Here is an 18,510-nt window from a genome sequence, read left to right on the forward strand (position 1 = left end):
ACACTACAAAACACCCAAACTAAACAACTTCCCGATAAACTAAGGAACGCCGGAACTTCTTCATTTCAAATATTTTTAATATTTGATTTTTGGTGAAATCATAATATTTGATTAGAGTCTTAAGTTTTACCCATTTCCTCAAGCCAAAGGCCTGCATTCATACTTTCCAAAGGAAAAATGACTTGTCAAGCTGAGTGGCCAAAGCCGCCAAACCATCAGTACCTCAATTTCAGTGGTCTCAGCTAAGGTCTATGCCACCTTCAGTCTTGGTTTGATGAACAACCAACCTTTGAGTAAAGTGGGAAAGATCAAAGCTAATTCGTGCACAAAGAGACTGAAGATTACCGTGAATTTAATCATGTCATGTATGGGGGAGATGTGCTGATTATATTCTCCCAATCTAGAGACTGAGACTGAGGTTCAACTTTAAAGAAAAATATTAATCCATTATGTGATTGCTGCTCTTTCAACACTTCCATCAGAAAAAGATATGACTCACTCACTGGACTCGGCATCTCAATTTGCAACCAGAATTCAGTAATGGAGTACGTAACTAAAAAAATACTCATACCAATGCAACTTGTGTAGTTCACCTGCTTGAAACAGTTAGTGGGGAAGGCAAATATATGTGATCCAAACCAGAGAATGAACTGCATCTCCGAGAAATGGCAATTGAAACTGCGAATTTATAGCCAGGAACTTGTTAGGATTGTATGCACAAGCAGCACACAAAGAAAAGCATTCATATAAAATGGATGGAGAGAGAGAGAGAGAGAGAGAGAGAGAGAGAGAGAGAGAGAGAGAGAGAGAGAGAGGGAACTTTATACAACAACTAGACCTTTATTTGACAAGTGTTGTACTGGCTGTTAGGTATGAAATTCCCTGGACATCAGCTGGGTAGCAAATTTCTGAACCATACGAATGTATTCAATCATGAAGGAGTGCAAAAGTATTTCCAAACCACAACAAAAGCAATGGAAAAAAGAATGCAAGAGTGAACACAATTGGAAGGATATCTTCTCTTCATAGATTGGATGGTTGAGCATAAGCAGATTATTGTTGTTTACAATAGCTCGGACCAATAATTCCTTCGCTTCATCGTGCTTCTTTTTCAGCATGTTGCAGATCTGCAGAAACAATCGCATCAAACTCACTATACTTACCATTTTCTCCATTAAAATACCCATATATATGGTCACAGAAAATAGCATGCTAAATCATTCCATTATTGGAGCACAACCTAGCAGTTTAAAGCTTTCAGGTGAAGTGGTAATCTAACATGGTGTCGGAACTATGTTTCTCTCAGCTTATGTTTCTTGACGTTGCATAGACATCAGGCAATTGCAACCACAATACCATGCCTATCTATGCAACAATAATTCTATTTGCAACTAGGATTACATAAGGTGTCATGACCATTCTACTTTCTTGCATTTGGGTACAAGTTTCCACTGGTTTCTAAAATTCATGTCAGAATGTGTGTTTCATGGTGTAATTACCAACGAAAAAAAAGTGAATCCATAGCATACATACATTTTCAAGCTCCTTTGAAAATGCTTCGGCCTTCTCAACATTTCCATCATTTTCCATTCCTAAAGGAATTTCCAACATTGTCATATTCACTTCTTGGAGAGTATCTGAAGTAGAAGCTGTATGGTCATAGTCAACATCCATGGCAGTATCATCTACAACGTTTGCATTGCTGCAAACCTGACCAAAATATCCAGGACCACAGTGTGAACATCTATTTGAGATACGGCTTTAACCTTCTCTCTTGAGTAAAGATTTAACAGAAAGGATCCCAAAAAAATAAAAATAAAAAGATACAACAGGTTCATTTGATACACCTGTTCAGCAATCAATCCACCTGAAGCTCCCTTCAGTTTTCTGCAGTTTCAAGGCCCCCATATGTCAGTTCAGTGAAGGATCCACAAAACAAAGTTAGCTGCAGACAGAGTCTATAGCATGATTACCTGCTTTCATTGGGTGATTCAGAGAGACGTTTTGATGGGTTTAGGGCCACTGGATCCACATTTGTTTCCTGCAAAACAGCATCTCAAATACAGAAGTCAATTGTGCACATGCATTAATTATTATACATACTTAGCATCGTATCTCTGCCTTTATTGTTCTTAGCATTAGAACCAAGGCTGTGAAAATCGGGATCCTAGGTAGGATGGCTAGGGTTGTTTGCAGGATCAGATCATAGAATAGGATCAAGGATTGTAGGATTCTACTAAATACATAAATAATTATAAAAAATGCATTTGTATGTTGTTTGTTCATAAACTTCTATGTCATAAACCTACAAAATTGGCTAAAAAAAATACAACTATATTCAGTAGGCCCCCATATTACCAAAAAAAATGATGAAGTTTTTAAAGTGTGGCATTTGACTTAATCAAACTGGCTTATAATGAGAATTAAATAATTATAATAAAAAAGAACATATTTTTTAACTCTAATCAGTAAACAACCATACAGCCTGCATCCATTTTTCCTATGCAAAAAAGTCTTAGCAAACAAAAGCTAAATGATCAAGCTAGCTTCTATCTAAAATTTCAGCATCCAAACCACCATTTATTCGTTAGTATCACAAAGACTATCATCATTAACTTAATCAAGGCCATCATTAAAACATCTATTGTAGAATGCATCAATATATTATTAATCTATCTTCATTCTTAATATTTCAAGTTTCCATCACTTAATAATCACCAATGAACTAAAAAATAATTTTTTGAGTCATAATTAATATGAAATAAACCGCATCACCTTTTAAGTTTTTTTCATTTCATATATAAGTTACACAGGACAAAAACCAAGCCTATATGAAAAATACTTTAGTAAAGAGTGTAAAAATATGAAAGAGTGTAGGATCTTACAATCTTACCACATCCTACTGATCAAACCAATCCTATTGATACTACTACGATCTTACCAATTTGTGATTCTATGTATTATCAAGTTCATTTTATTAGTAACATCACATGATCCTACTATCTGGATCGCGATTTTAACAGCCATGATTACAACCCTTTCCACACACTGTGCTTCCCAAGCCCAGACAAACAGGGAAGTTTGCATCAGGTAAGCTGTCAGCCAGCATAAAACATTGTTAGACCTCTATGCTATGTAACCTTATCTATTATTAGATGGGGTGCCCCTGCAATCCAAACACTTGAGTATACTGTAAAAAAGGAATCATGTAGCTGGCCTCATTTACTGGGACTTAAGACTCGGAACTTAATAGTCAATGTTATTGCTGCTGTATACAAAATTTATTTATTAAACAGTAACAGAATAAATAAAAAAATTTAGAGGAGAATACCTCTAATGTTTTCCTTTTCAAAGATAAAGTTGGTGTTGTTCGTTTCTCTGGGGTAACAGAAGAGGCTGTCCTGAATGTCACGTGTCCTTGTACTTGCTCTTCTTGCTCTGTCTTTTGCAAGGATTTAGTTTGTCTATGAAATGTAGAACTTGACAGGTCCTTGTTCAAACCCACCATCCTATAAAGATATATGTAACCACTGGACAGATAAATAATAAAGCTGAAAGAATGTGATGAAGCAGTGAACAATACCTTGAACTCTTTAAACTAGACTGGTCAGGTGTCCTCTTGGCAGCTTTAAGAGAAGAAAATTTAATCCCTTCAAGGGAAGAAATATTTAATGTCCGCTTAGATGCCATGCTTGAAACCATAAGTTTAGGATTTACACATTTCTGGGTGCTAGATTTAATTGTCTGCCCAGTTGAGCCAGAACAATTAACTGGAGCACTGCAAAAAATTAACACGGGCTAGTAAAGCTTACATCAACAGATAATCCAGATAATGTTTCATTCAAAGTTCTCGAGTTATGAGATGGAAGAGTTGGATTTTTAACAGACTGAAAGAACTTGTCACACAAGAATAAAGAAGACTAGTCTGGAAAATAGGAAAGACCAAAAGAATAACACAAGAAACTCTCAGACAGATCTTTTCATTGGAAAAAAATTTCCAACATTTCTACCTTATACATAAATATCAATTTCACAATTTTGAGATAAATGCACAATTTGCCTATTAGCATGCGACATGAAAGCTTTACATAGGCTTGTTTGAAAGCTCCTTAAGCTTTCATAAACTTAACTGAATAAATCTACTTCTGGAACAACAAAAGTTAAGCCTAAAGTCAGAGTTAATGCCTTCCAGATATGTTCTTGAGGAGGTCTTGTTTTTAATCCTCTATTATTTCACCTGAAGTTGTTCTGATTGACTGCAGTCATTGCTAGTAGCCCCAGGCACATGATGAAAATTCTCATAAATTACGGGGAATATTGATACTACACTTTAACATTTGATTGGATTCAAAATTGAAACCTGTGAACAATACATTTTTGGTATTTTTTGAGATAAAAAAATATAAATTAAAACAGAACAAATAAAAGGACAAAGAAAGGGTCCACCAAAATAAAAAAGAAAAATTACAATACAGCTGCTCTTCAATCCCTTTGTTGGGCAAGCAACGTCATCCCCCCACCCCCCCCCCCCCCCCCCCCCAAAAGCACTCAAAAGAAAAAAATTATTACTCTATCCCATAACAAACAAGGAGAGGTTGTACTATCCTTGAAGATTCTTGTGTTAAAACCGCACATCTCCATAATGCGCTTTCCTTTCTACTCTTTCCATAGCACCAATGTATCACTGGCAAGAAATCACACACAACCTGATGCTTCATGAAAAAAAAAAAACATAGATGTTTTGCCACCTGACAATGAAGAAAAGGGGTGCATTTAGATTCAACCAAAAGCCTTGTAGGTCTTCTAACCTATAACAAATTATGCATGGTAATCCTACTAAGCATCACAGTCCAGAGAAAATCCAAATCTAAAAGGAAACGTTTGTCTTTCAAACTGAAATTCATATATATATATATATATAGGGAGCGAGAGATAGAGAGAATTAAAAAATTGCAGGAGAGAAAAGAAGAATATGGGAGGCTGGAGGAGTTTCTGGATAGAAACTACCAGAAACTGCCAAGAGACGGCAACAGAATTCAGAAATGAGAAAGAGAGTTGAGAGAGTTATGGGAGAGAAAAGAAGAAGATGGGAGGCTGGAGGAGTTGCTGGACAGAAACTGCCAAGAGACAGCCACAGAATTCAGAAATAAGAGAGGTGAGAGAATTATGGGAGAGAATTAAGAGATGAAGAAAAAGAGAAGGAGAAGAGAAACAGACAAGAAGAAGAGGGCAGACTGCTGCTGGGCAGCAGGGAATTTTGGACAGAACAGGAGATCAGAAACAGAGAAGAAAGAAGAAGAGGAGGAAGAAGAGGAAGGGACAAGGAGAAGAGTGAGAGAGAATGGGTGGACTGAAATGGAAGAATGGAGATCGTGGTTGGGTTCGTGAAGGGAGAGCCCCAATTGGTAGAAAAAAACCAACAACCCCTTGGGGTTACCCTGCACTTGGTAGAAGAAGTAGAAAAGGGAATAAATATAGTGATAATTTGATTCTTCGTCACCATAGTAAATAGGAGAGAAATTCGAGTTTTTTCTTCGTCTTTACAAAAGCAAAAGAAAAAAAAATAAAAAATATAAGTAATTCAAATAAAAAGGGCAGCATCAAGGTTCTGCAGCCATGGAGAAATTAGAAGAGAAGAAGGTAGGGGAAGGGAAGAGAGAGGAGATACCAGGAGGAAACTCCGTTCGCTTCAATTTACATTCATCGGTAACTTCCTACAACATGGCTTTCATACACTATTTATAAGAAAGCCTCTTTACATGAAATTACACTTAAACCCCTAAAACAACATTACATTACGAATATACCCCTACTTTACACAAATATTACAAACAATCCCCAAATACACATAATCCTACACTTATTAATACTGAACACAGATAATAAACTGCTAACCACACATAATAAACTACTAACTTAACCCCACAATTCCTTAACCTAACTCTTCTTAATTACTTTCCAAAAAAAATCTTCCTTAGGCCTTACTTTTTGTCCTGCATCAACTAATTGGTGCATTGGGAAGAAAAAGCTCAAAAAGGCGAGGCACAATCATCCTCAACAAAATCTCACCCACCGAAACATCCTTCCAGAGTCGAATCCTATTGCCATTACCCACTCTGAAATGGATACAGACAAACAAGCAACCTGAGAAAGAAACATCTTGGGTCTCACATGGGAAACAATGCCACTCCCTATAGCATCCCACCCATTCCAATGAACTCCATCCTACTAATCATACCATGTGCTATAGAGAATTAACCTCTAAGGAGAACCTCCACAATTATTTTCCAATTAGAGAGATGTTTTTAGATACCACATGACCAAGCCCCAATCTTCCTTCAGATTTAGGTCCTTCTTAACCATGTCACGGGTAACAGCATGGTCCCTCTTATTCTCCCCAAAACCAGACCAAAGAAGCCATGCATCAACCTCTCTAGTACCCTAAAAACACTCATGGAAACTCTAATAAACAATAAGAAATAAATGGGCATATTGGATAGGGAAGCGCTAATATGTGTAACAACATGGTTCCTCTTATTCTCCCCAAAACCAGACCAAAGAAAGTCATGCATCAACCTCTCTAGTACCCTAAAAGCACTAACGGGAACTCTAAAAAACAACAAGAACTAAATGGACCTACTGGATAGGGAAGCGCTAATAAGTGACTTCATCCTCCAAGAGATAAGCATGCCTCTTCCACCGCTTTAACCTCCTACCCACCCTCTCAACCACAGGGCCTCAAAAAAGCCATTGAGGTAGGATTGCCTCCAAGAGGTAGACCTAGACAGAAGCAACCAATCTAAAGAAATGCAGCCCGCCAGGCCTCAAACCCCCCTAAATCACAACCGACCAAATTAATGTGGGCCACCCGGCCCACCCCACTCTACAGGGTCTCACAAAAGCTATCGAGGTAAGATTGCCTCCAGGAGGGAGACCTAGATGGGAAAGCAGTCAATCCAAAGAAATGCAGCCCAACAGGCCTCAAACCCCTCTAAATCACTACCCCAAATTAATGCCGGCCACCCCACTCTTGGACAACTTGATATTTAATCCCAACATATTTTTGGGTCAACAAAACAAGTGCCTTCCCGAATTTCACAACATTATCCTCGAAACAACATAGTATCATCAGCAAACTCACAGAATTGGTTTTAAATGATGAATAGATGTGTGTGTGTGTGTGTGTGCGCATTCCTATTTCCACAGCGCAGATTCAAGACAAGTCAAAGCATAACATGGCTGACCTGGAAGTTTTTTGAACATTAACTTTTTCACTTCCCAGCAGAAGAGGTTCACCTTGTGCTACATCTTTATCATGTGGACCAGAACAGCCAACCAGTTTGCTCCCATTTTGTGCATCATCAGAACACACACAGTCCCTGTTAAAAAAATGTCATGACCACTGTAATATGATAATGAAAACAGCACTTAATGAGCATTATATATGTAAATTAATACCTTACCTAATACTGCTAAGATCCTTAACACTATTCTCATTTCCCAGTAAAGCATGTTTCTCATCTGTTAATTCTGTACTATGTGATCTCACTACTGGTTTGTTCCCAATTTGTGTATCATCAGCATTGAATTCCTCCCTGTTAAAACTAGGGTGGTTCAATCCATTAATTCAGTAAAATACCATTTATTAATGAAAGCATGCTATTGCAAGCATGATTCACCTTCTCTCATCAGCAGAACTTAAATGTGTTGTACCAACACTTTTGCCGCCACGTGAGATAATAGTTGAACAAGTTGATGATGCTTGATGCAATTCTTCAGATCTCTTAAAAAACTTTGAATCGATGACTCTACTTTTTTCTTCCAATTTATCACTGCAACAAATGAAGAGTAATTGAGCAGTAAATGCTTAAATTAAGATGCTGTGCTCTTCATCAAAGCTAAGCTTGACATGATTTAAGAAACATGCTCACTGAACATAAAGCATGTCTTTTTTTTCTTCATATTCCACTAAAATTTAGGGAGACCAAGGAATGTGCATGAGCAGTTAACACAAAGGAACCTTCTCAGTGTTTATAATTTCCAGACAACATTATCCATTTGTGTTATAGAGGCATTTGTGTGTCTTAGAGCTGAATGGTAGAAAAATGATCATCTAGCCAGCTGCAGGTAGCTGGGATCAAGAGATGATTGAATTAGATAGATGCATCTGTATGTTTTCTGATTTTGTTCAATATATTTGAAGCTGGCTTACTTGGGAATAAATAGAAAAAGAACTCAGCAGCTTCTCATCATTTCAGTTTATTTCAAACATTATGCATCTTAAAAATTAAATCAATGGACCAGGAAGATTATGGAAAACAACAAAGCTAAAGGCTAATGGATTGTCTAACCTGTTCAATGGGGCCAGAAAAAACTTTGAAGTTGAGTTGTGGTTTTCTTGGTGGGCCTTTGAACCATGCAGAGCGCTCTTCGAGACGCTTGTAATGGAAGTATCTTCAAGTCCTGAGTCACCTTGGTTTGGTTCAGGGTCATCTTTGCTTCCCAACAGAGCATGATTATCACTGCCCAATGCATTCCCTTCACCATTACTGTTCTGTGGTCCTACAAGGAGCGGTAACAATGAATCCTTTAATCGTGACTTTTCACGATTAGGTCCCAATCCAGGTACAGTTTTGGCACTGATAGTCTGCTCTCCATCTGAGTTTCCATTTACTTTTGTGTCCAGCACACACACTTCTGTTTGTAATTCTGAAACAGTATCTTGAATTGAATCATTTCCAGATGCAGATTGAACAGGCAAAACCCCATTGATCTGCTGAGCATATGTTTTAGTGGAAACTGTCCTCTCTAATGGTTGATTTTCTTGGTCTGTCTCTTCTGCATTGGAAGGTGTTCTCTCTACTAACGTCTCTGCTGCAGGTGACACACCTAGATTAGCAGACATGGATTTTGAAGGACAATTGTCATCCCCAGAATCAAGATTTCCATGACCATCCACTGGAGTCTCAACCTTTGAAGTGGTGCCACTCCCCAGTGGTGGAAGTTCCAAGATTGTGCTATCATCAAATGCACTAGTACCTTCAGCGAACCGGTTTTTAGATCCCTTTGAAGTGCTCTCACTTTTATCCAAAGCAACTCCTTTGTTGTCTTGGCTTTTATTTGATTTTTTTTCTTCTTTCATCAAGCTTGAATCAAAACTGAAACTATCCAACCCAAAACCAAGGAGAGAAGTTTCAATTAAGCAATTGGAAAACTTGGACACATACATATACACAATAAAAACTTGAATGGTTCCTAGAAAGATTTTTCTCTGCTTACTCATTAAAATCAAAGGAGAAGGCAAAATGGTCTTGCTTTGGTTGATGATTTCCACTGGCAGAATCTTCTGATCTTTCCTTGGCTTTTCCAGTCTTTTTTGGTTGGCAAGAGAAATCAAGGTCTGGCATATCTACTTTGAATGATGATATCTTGTCAAAACCGCCATCAAGATTGAAATCCATATCCCTACAGAACATGTTGCTTCATGAGTAACAATAGCAATGCCACAACCATGCGTTTATCAGCCATATATCAAAAGATTCATGAACATACATTTTAATACATTTTTGTGCCAGACATCCTATTGAAAAATAATGGAACAATTCTCATTGATCATCAATGTCACACACATGCTAATTGTTGCTTTTTGTAGAAAAATCATCAAGGTTGCCAAAGAAGATCACCTTTTGGACCCATAATTTCACATATAAAGAAAAAACAAATTGACATCTTAGCACTTACAGTTTATCAAAGCTAAATGCCTTTTTCTTCCCCTGGGTGACTGTTTCAAAGTCAAAATCTATTGCATCATCTGTCACAGAGATAGACTTCCACGAGCTGAGAAATTCCTTTCCAATTTCCTCATCTGTTTCATGGGGAAGTAGAATCTCATTACATGAACCATTAACATTTCAATCTGGAAATGTCTAAGCCATGAAAATTATAGAGCAACATTATAACAGCATTTGAACACTAAAGCCTATATACAACCAGATGTACATGTCCTCTTCCACTCATCTACTCCAGAGCTACATGCCTTATTAAAGGTTTTTTTTGGAATTTTTTCCCTACTTCCACTATCTATTTCTTAATATATGTTTCCTTCCAAGCCTTCAACTTATTTTCTGTTGATCATTTATAACTACCTCAATTGTTGCAATGCTCTTGCAAGATGAGATGCACCCTCTGCTTTTTCATTATATGACACTTGTAGTTCCCACCAGAGAACATAAAAAATATTATGTTAGTATTTCCTGATATGCACTTGTGCAAAGGGCAAAATACCTAGAGAAGGGGTTTTCTTCTTTGCATCAACAGAGGAAGAAGCTCCCTTTTGTGAGTCAGACATTTGTGTAGATAGATAAATCTTTTGCTAGATGTCTGCAAGCAACCAGCTGTCAGATAGGAGCTCCATTGGAAGGATGACCTTTAGCTATATTAACATACAACAGCATCAGAAACAACCAAGCCTTAAGTTGCACTAGGTGTATTACGGAAATAAATACTGCAGCAGATCACAGCAAATCAAGTGTAACCGCACCTTGATTACAGGAGTCCCCAATGGCTACAAAATTATTTGCTTTCCATGTATATCTCATTAATTCATTTCCTTGTTTATAGTTTCCTGTAAATCCGACTCTATAGACATTAGACAGCTGTAAACAGATCCTCAACAATTGTATAGTTACTTATATAAATATCTCCAGCATTCTTGTTTTATCATTTATGGTATCACAGCCAAACATAACCTCCGTTTTTCCTATCAGCAGCTTCAGTTGCAACATTGAAAAAAATTAAAAAATAAATAATTAAATAATTAAAAAAGAAAACTTCCAGAATAGGCAAGATGGTGACCCCAAAGGGAGGGGGAGGGGGTTTGAATTTCGAACCAGCTTCTTAACATGCAGTCCATTCAAATGACTTACCCTTAGGGTTCAATTCAAACCTCAAAATTTAACTCTGATTGTGAGTATTCCCCACATGATTTGTATTTTCACACAAGACACACTTATTCCCAAGCTATTAGCACAAAAAATCAGAAGTTTCAACAGAAAATTTCAAGCTATGCATCTTAGTATTCTTTGCAAACAAAGCACATGAAATGAACTAAAAAAAACTCAGTCTAATTTTTTCCGTAAGTTATGTTTATTCTACTTCACAGTTTCTAGCTGTAGAGTCGGGGCATACCCTCAGTTTTTAGCTGCAAAAAGTGGAAAAAGTAAATAAAAATAAATAAATAAAAAGATTCATACGAAACATTGAAGAAGAAATGAACAGTACACCTGAAATCAGAATGAATAAGTTCTGTATTTCTTGAATTGATTTTTGTACAACCACAACTCTCTATATACAATACAATCGCATATTAACAAGGAAAGAATTGCCTAAAATAAATGCATAAAATCTGCCCAATAAATCCCTATACAATCTCTCATATTGTTGACCCTTTATTCCCGAAATTCTCTAATAATCTTCAGGATTTCTACACTCCCCCTCAAGTTGGATCATAAATGTTGATCATATCCAACTTGTACGTGAAATCATCAAAACTTTGTCAAGGTAGCCCTTCAGTGAAAATGTTGGCTGTTTGTTCTTTGGTAGGAACACAAGTCATGCAAATGGTTCCTTCTTCAAACTTTCTCTTAATAAAGTGTCTGTCCACCTCTACATGTTTGGTTCTGTCATGCTGGACTGGATTGAGAAAGATGTTAATGGCTGCTTTATTATCATAGTAGAGTTTGATAGGAAACTTTACAGTGACATGTAACTCCTCCAAGAGTTTCCGTAACCATAGTCCTTCACATACCCCTTGTGCAGCTGCCCTGAATTCAGCCTCAGCATTACTTCGAGCCACTACATTCTGGTTTTTTACTCCTCCAAGTCACCAAATTTTCCCATACAAAGGTGCAATATCTGGTGGTAGACCTTCTATCTTCAATTGATCTTGCCCAATCTGCATCTGTGAAAACTTTTACTTTCTTACTTTCACACTTCTTGAAGAAGAGTCATTTGCTCGGAGAGCCCTTGAGATACCTAAGGATCTTGTACACGGCATCAAGGTGAGTCTTTTTGGGTGAATGCATGCGTTGACTTACCACACTAACTGCAAATGCAATGTCAGGTCTAGTATATGATAGATAGATGAGTTTACCGACCAATCTTTGATACCTCTCCTTTTCAACTGATATTCCGCAATCTTCAACTCTCTTTACTGCTTCAATGGGGATTTCACTAGGTTTGCATCCAAGCATGCCAGTTTCAGTTAAGAGATCAAGGATATACTTTCGCTGAGAGACACTGATACCTTTTTTTGATCTGGAAACTTCCATTCCTAAGGAGTATTGCATTTGTCCCAAGTCTTTAACTTCAAATTCAGCAGCTAGGACTTTCTTCAATCTTTCCATCTCCATTGTATCATCTCCAATTAGGATTATATCATCAACATACACAATTAGAATTGTTCTCTTACCACTCTCAGACTAATGAAAAAACATAGTGTGATCTGATTGCCCTTGTCAGTATCCTTGGTTTTTTCACCTTCACAAACCAATCAAACCATGCTCTAGGAGATTGCTTGAGTCCATACAGGGACTTCTTGAGTTTACATACACCGTTTTCTTCACCTCTCTTACTGAAACCTGGAGGTATCGTCATGTAGATTTCTTCTTCTAACTCGCCATCTAGAAACGCATTCTCAATGTCAAATTGCTGCAGTGGCCAATCCAAGTTGGCTACCAAGGACAGGAGGACCCGAATTGTATTCAATTTTTCCACTGGTGCAAATGTCTCCATGTAGTCAATGTCATAGGTCTATGTAAACCCTTTTGCAACAAGTCAGGCTTTATACCGTTCAACTGTCTCATCAGTTCTATATTTCACTGTGAAGACCCATTTACAACCAATTGGTTTCTTCCCTCTCGGCAAATTCATAATGTACCAAGTTCCATTCTTTTCCAGAGCCCACATTTCCTCCATTACAGCTTCCCTCCATTCAAAAATCTTCAAGGCTTCCTAGATATTCTTTGGAATTTTTATCCTGTCAAGGTTAGAAGTTAAAGCACAATATTCTGTAGACAAGCTTTTATAAGACATGTATTTTGACCAAGGATATTGAGTACATGACCTAGTTTGTTTTCTGACTGCAATGGGTAAATTGAGATCATCCTGTGCAGGTTTATCAAAGGGGTACTCAAGATTACTTGAAGACATTACCTGATCAGGAGTGGATGAAGACTCATGGTTGCTTGGATCGATCATCGGTTCTGACTCTTTTGGTGCTTCAGGTATAAGATTCTCTGTGTCCTTTAATTTTGGCTTTCTTGAGTAGACAAGTATCTCCTTGTTATATTGTTTTCCCGCATCTCCCCCTAAATTCATGTTTTCTTCTTTATTTGGCAAGTTAGAAGCATTTTTCAAGACAAGCTCAGTGTTTGGTATAGGTGCAATAACAAAGATATTGAAATCCAAAACTTGAGCTTCTTTACTACCCAAAGTCTCCCCCTGAAGCGAGGGTTTTTGGAAGTACGGAGTAGTTTCAAAGAAAGTAACATCGAGACTAACAAACACCATTTTTGTTGCAGGATCATAACATTTGTACCCTTTTTGGGTAGGAGAATAGCCAAGAAAGACACACTTGAGAGCGCGTGGATCTAGCTTATGTCGATGATGTATATGGACAAAAGCAGTACAACCAAACACCTTTGGAGAGAGATTTGAGCTGAGGCAGGAGTTTGGAAAAAATGCCTGGAATTTTTGAAAAGGTGAAGCAAAAGAGAGAACTCGACTAGGCATTCAATTGATGAGATATGTAGCTATGAGAATGGCATCCCCCAAAAACATTTTTGGCATATTGGTAGTAACCAACAATGCACGAGCTACTTCAAGGAAATGTTTGTTTTTCCGTTCGGCAACCCCATTTTGTGGGGGTGTGTGAGACGCATGAACTTTAATGTATTATTCCATGTTCTTGTAAATAATTTCCTAGAATACGATTAAAATATTCAGTGCCATCTGTACGCATAATTTGAATTTTTCAGTGAATTGTATTTGAATCATGGAATGAAAATTGATAAACACATAACGCACTTTAGTTTTGTCTTTCAACAAGTATACCCAACAAATATGAGTGTGATCATCAATGAAAGTAACAAACCATTTTGTGTGGATACAATTGAGAGTGTTAGATGGGCCCCATACATCACTGTGAATCATAGTAAACGGTGAGGTAGGTTTGTATTTGGATTTTGGGAAAGAAGTACGACGGTGTTTTGCAATTTCACAAATTTCACATTGAAAATCAAATGATGTTTTATTCGAACAAATGGAAGGAAATAACTATCTCAAATACTGGAAATTGGGATGACCCATTCTAAAATGCCATAAGAAAATATTACTATCCTTAGGAATAGATGCAGAATCACAGCTAGCAATTTGATATTGTTCACTCACAGTAGCCTCCTCAAAGTAGTAGAGTCCCTCATATTCCTTAGCACTGTCAATGTCTTCCTCAATGATAGGTCCTGAAAAACACAATGAAAGGGAAAAGATTTAGCAGAACAATTGGAATTTTTAATTAACTGGCTAATAGATAGTAAGTTGCAGGATAAATTAGGAACATGAAGAACAAACTCCAGTGTGATGGTGTCAGAGAGTCGGATATTCCCTTTGCCTGCAACAAACAAGAGTGATCCATCTACAATTTTAACTTTCAAATTTCCAGCACGGGATGAATATGATGAAAAAAGATGATAGGCACCGATCATGTGGTCAGAGGCACCAGAATCAATAATCCAAGGAGTTTTGGATCTAGAATTTATATTCAAGGCTTGCAAAAAATTACCTCTTTGGGCAAAAGAACCTGAAGAACTATTTGTGGAAGACTGACCCGAAGTCTGAAAGGTAGAGAACATTTTGTAGAGTTGTTCCAACTGCTCAGAGTTAAATGCACCACTTGAATTGGAATTATTATTGCTTTTCTCCCCTTGAGGTCTTTCGGCTTGTTTGTCAACCGTGGCTTGGTAGCCACGATTTTTGTTGCCTTGCTGTGGCTTCCAGCCAACTAGTTTCCTATGTATCTCCCAACATGTTTCCTTAGTGTGACCAATTTTTCGATAGTGTTCACACCAGGGGCGTCCTTTCTATTGTCTTGAACTAAATTCTAGAATAGTCCCTCGAGATACCAAGGCAGGCATTTCTGGTCCAGTATGATCAGTAGAGACTATCTCCTTCAGCATCACCTTATGCCTACTTTCTTCTCGTCTCACTTCTGAGAAAACTTCGCGTGTTGATGGTAAAGGACGATGACCCAGAATTCTTCCAAGAAAATCATCAAGGGTCCGATTCAAACCAGCAAGAAATTCAAACATCCATTCATTTTCGAGGCGTTTTTTTATATCGAACACTATCTCCCGAGCATTCCCACTCTTCTTTAGAACTCAAATCGAGTTCCTGCCAAACAACAGTCATCTTCATATAATACTCCGTAACGTCCCATTCTCCCTGTTTCATTTGCCACAATCTTGTCTTAAGCTCGAAGATCTAAGACGAGTTTTCGGCGTCGAAGTAGGTTTCACGAACGGCGTCCCAGATGTCCTTCGCCAATGGCAGGAAGAGATAGGTCCTCCCGATCGACGGCTTCATGGAATTTACTAGCGACGCTGTGACCATGGAGTTCTCCGATTTCCATTTATAAAGGGCGGCAGCTGCTGTTGGGGCAGGTCTCCATGTCTCTCCGGTAAGAAATCCCAACTTTCCCTTGCCATCGATCACAAGTTTGATCGATTGTACCCTTTCTCGGTAGTTCTTGCCATTCATCTTCTCCACCATTAGTTGGAAGGACGAGTTGTCAAGTCCTGTTGAGCCTACGGTGGAGATGGCTTTGTTCTCCCCTTTGTGAGATTCAGAGGTCTTGAGCCTCTGCTTTGGCCAGCGGTTTCCACCATTGATAGCTAGGTTTACTCTTCTAACTCTGATACCATGAAATCAAAATGAAAAATTTCTGTATTTCTTGAATTGATTTTTGTACAACCACAACTCTCTATATATAATACAATCACATATTAACAAGGAAAGAATTGCCTAAAATAAATGCATAAAATCTGCCCAATAAATCCCTATACAATCTCTCGTATTATTGACCCTTTATTCTCGGAATTCACTAATAATCTTCAGGATTTCTACAACACCAAAATGGATAGAGATGACTGTACATTGCATTCTAAAAACTATGGCAGCAAATAGAAAACTCAGTCCTCGCCAAAATGATTAGGTAGCTGAAGGTGACACAAAAACAGAAAGCAGCGATAGACTTTCTCACATGGTTAAAATTTCTTGTTCGATCTATGAGGCAATATACACACCAAATAATTATATTTTATCAATATTTGATTAGATCCTTATTATGCCGAAGGCATAGCTCATAGTTGGGTTCTATATGATCCCTATTTTTTTTATTATAGTTTCTACTGATGAGAATCTGAGTAGGCAACACAACAACAACAAAACCAAGCCTTAAGGCCCACTATATGGGTTAGCTACATGAATCCTTTTCCGCCAGCCCACACAATCGAGGGCATTTTCCTCGGACAGCTTGAGGGCTATTAAATCCTTCCTCACAATTCAAGACAAACTTCAGTTAAGAAAAACTAAATTACAGAAGTCATAAATAAATAAATAAGAACCAGCACCTGTTGATCATGCAAGGAAAAATGGCAATGAATGTAGGGAAAAAATATAAACAATAAAAATAGCAAAAACATCAACTGTACTTTCGCAAAGAATATCAGAGTCTCAATCACTTCACAAAGAAGTCACATGCAGTGGCAATTAATTGACGCAAATTAACAAATCAAAAAGATAATTTAGCAGTCGCACTTATGATCCATACAACATGATTCCTGAAGCACAGTTACATTTGTTTCCAAGTACCAGAATGTCTAAAGCCAGATTAAATGGGAGAAATTATAATAAATAGAAAGCAATGAGAAATATATATATGATCTATGGAATGAATTTTTCTAGTGTAGCAATTGAAAAATATCAACTCAAAATAGTCCACAAACAAAAAGGCAAAACAGATGCATTGAAATACAGATAAAAATAAAGCTACTGCGATGCGCAGTTGATGAAGCAGACAGATCTGGTGATCGGAATACAACCAAATTATATAGGCATAGAGTTCTTCGCTAACAAGTATATATAACAAACATAACAAAGTAACCAAAGCTAAAGCGCAGAAATTCTGGAAATAAATCTAAAGTCTAAACAACATGCTGTTACCCAAGATTTTCTGCCAGGAATTTACAATCTGCAGCCTAAATTTCACAAAACAATTAGCTAGTGCAATGTCGGACAGGTCAGTAATGTAACTTTCAAATATCAATAAGATTCCACTATCAAGCCAGATTAAGCTGATCTACAAATGTCCTACTAGTTTGATGCGCGCAATTAAGCTAACTAAACATGAAAGACAAGAAATTTAACCAAACATAAGATAAACGCAAAAATCGAAGGACAAGCAACTCCGAGTCCAACAATTTTTTCGGATCAAAAACAACAACTATAATGTCTAACCTAGATGCTCGGAAAACCTATGAGCTGTTGAATCGTTAGCGATGATACAGTCACATCGTTCTTGAACCAAATCAAAGCTCGTAGTGATGTGCAAAATCCAATGTGAGGGAAGGAACTTCGTAGAGAGTGTTCTTGACAACGACAGCGAGCGAGCGAGAGAAGGTGCACTTCCTCATTTTGATTGTACGTTCGAATCAGCGCTATATTTATACTACGAAGAGGCGCGGACCAGCAAGGGGAAGCTGTTCCGCCTTCCGGCCTTCTGAAGAAGATTGCTCGAATGAGACAGCTGGGGTTTGTTCTACTAATATGGGTCGTGCAACGCACGTGGTACCACGTATTTGTCCATCTTCACTAAAAAGTTAATTAGCATATGATATGGGCATGTTGCTCGTCTATAGCAACATGAGCAAATTGTTTCTTCTCAAACACATGCTAGATAGCATATTTAACAATTCAAATTTGTTGACCCTTGAAAATAGATTGCTATTTCAAAGACCAGTTTTATTGAAGGTTGGTGAAAAATTCTTCTTACTTTTTATATATAAAATTAAAAATAGATTCTATGAAAATTTTCGTGGCCCCTAAAAAGTCTCTCCAACACTTAAATTAGCCAATATTTCTCATATCAAAGTGTGAAAGATAAAAATGGGAAGAATGGAGAGAGTCCATCCCCCATGTTTCTTTGCCAAGGTAGATAGTAAAAATTTATTATCGTGAGTATGTGGATTTGCTTATTAGAGGTGGATAATTAAGATAATTTATGAACTAAGCAGATAAGGTCATCTGAGGAACTAGATAAGGGCATTTCAACTCTAACTGAATCAAAGGAGTTAAGAGGGAACTCAAGGAGCTAAACAAATAACAGCAATCTCTTTATTTAGAATCAATTCGGTGAACAATTCTATATAGATCAACATACTAAGTGCAAACAAAGGT

At 37.5% G+C, this 18,510-nt stretch overlaps 1 protein-coding gene across 4 annotated transcripts; it reads right to left on the reverse strand.

Annotated features, from left to right (window-relative positions):
* Positions 1 to 369: 369 nt before the first annotated feature.
* LOC131144436 (uncharacterized protein At4g18490) lies at positions 370 to 17,850 on the reverse strand. Of its 4 annotated transcripts, XM_058093093.1 has the most exons (17): positions 17,572 to 17,801; positions 10,541 to 10,624; positions 10,285 to 10,432; positions 9,742 to 9,865; positions 9,280 to 9,465; positions 8,352 to 9,164; positions 7,680 to 7,832; positions 7,464 to 7,604; positions 7,245 to 7,379; positions 3,584 to 3,778; positions 3,332 to 3,509; positions 1,974 to 2,041; positions 1,848 to 1,887; positions 1,534 to 1,710; positions 1,003 to 1,127; positions 839 to 908; positions 370 to 678 (listed from the first exon to the last, which is right to left on the reverse strand). In XM_058093093.1, the coding sequence occupies exons 3-16, from the start codon at positions 10,346 to 10,348 to the stop codon at positions 890 to 892; spliced, it is 2,418 nt and encodes an 805-aa protein (XP_057949076.1). In that variant the 5' UTR covers positions 10,349 to 10,432; positions 10,541 to 10,624; positions 17,572 to 17,801; the 3' UTR covers positions 370 to 678; positions 839 to 889. The 4 variants fall into 4 exon arrangements, with proteins under 4 accessions (XP_057949076.1, XP_057949074.1, XP_057949073.1 ...); XM_058093091.1 differs by having other exon boundaries at positions 370 to 1,127; positions 7,464 to 7,595; positions 17,572 to 17,849; XM_058093090.1 differs by having other exon boundaries at positions 370 to 1,127; positions 17,589 to 17,801.
* Positions 17,851 to 18,510: the final 660 nt, after the last annotated feature.

Source organism: Malania oleifera, chromosome 12, assembly GCF_029873635.1.
Source record: "Malania oleifera isolate guangnan ecotype guangnan chromosome 12, ASM2987363v1, whole genome shotgun sequence".
Lineage (NCBI taxonomy): Eukaryota > Viridiplantae > Streptophyta > Magnoliopsida > Santalales > Ximeniaceae > Malania > Malania oleifera.

Excerpts from the sequence above, each read along its gene's own strand:
- LOC131144436 (XM_058093090.1), bottom strand. The coding sequence starts at position 10,348 with ATGTCTGACTCACAAAAGGGAGCTTCTTCCTCTGTTGATGCAAAGAAG. Across the intron at positions 7,380-7,463 it reads AAGGATCTTAGCAGTATTAG|GGACTGTGTGTGTTCTGATG; the intron begins GTAAGGTATTAA and ends TTTTTTTAACAG. Across the intron at positions 1,888-1,973 it reads GAATCACCCAATGAAAGCAG|AAAACTGAAGGGAGCTTCAG; the intron begins GTAATCATGCTA and ends TTGAAACTGCAG.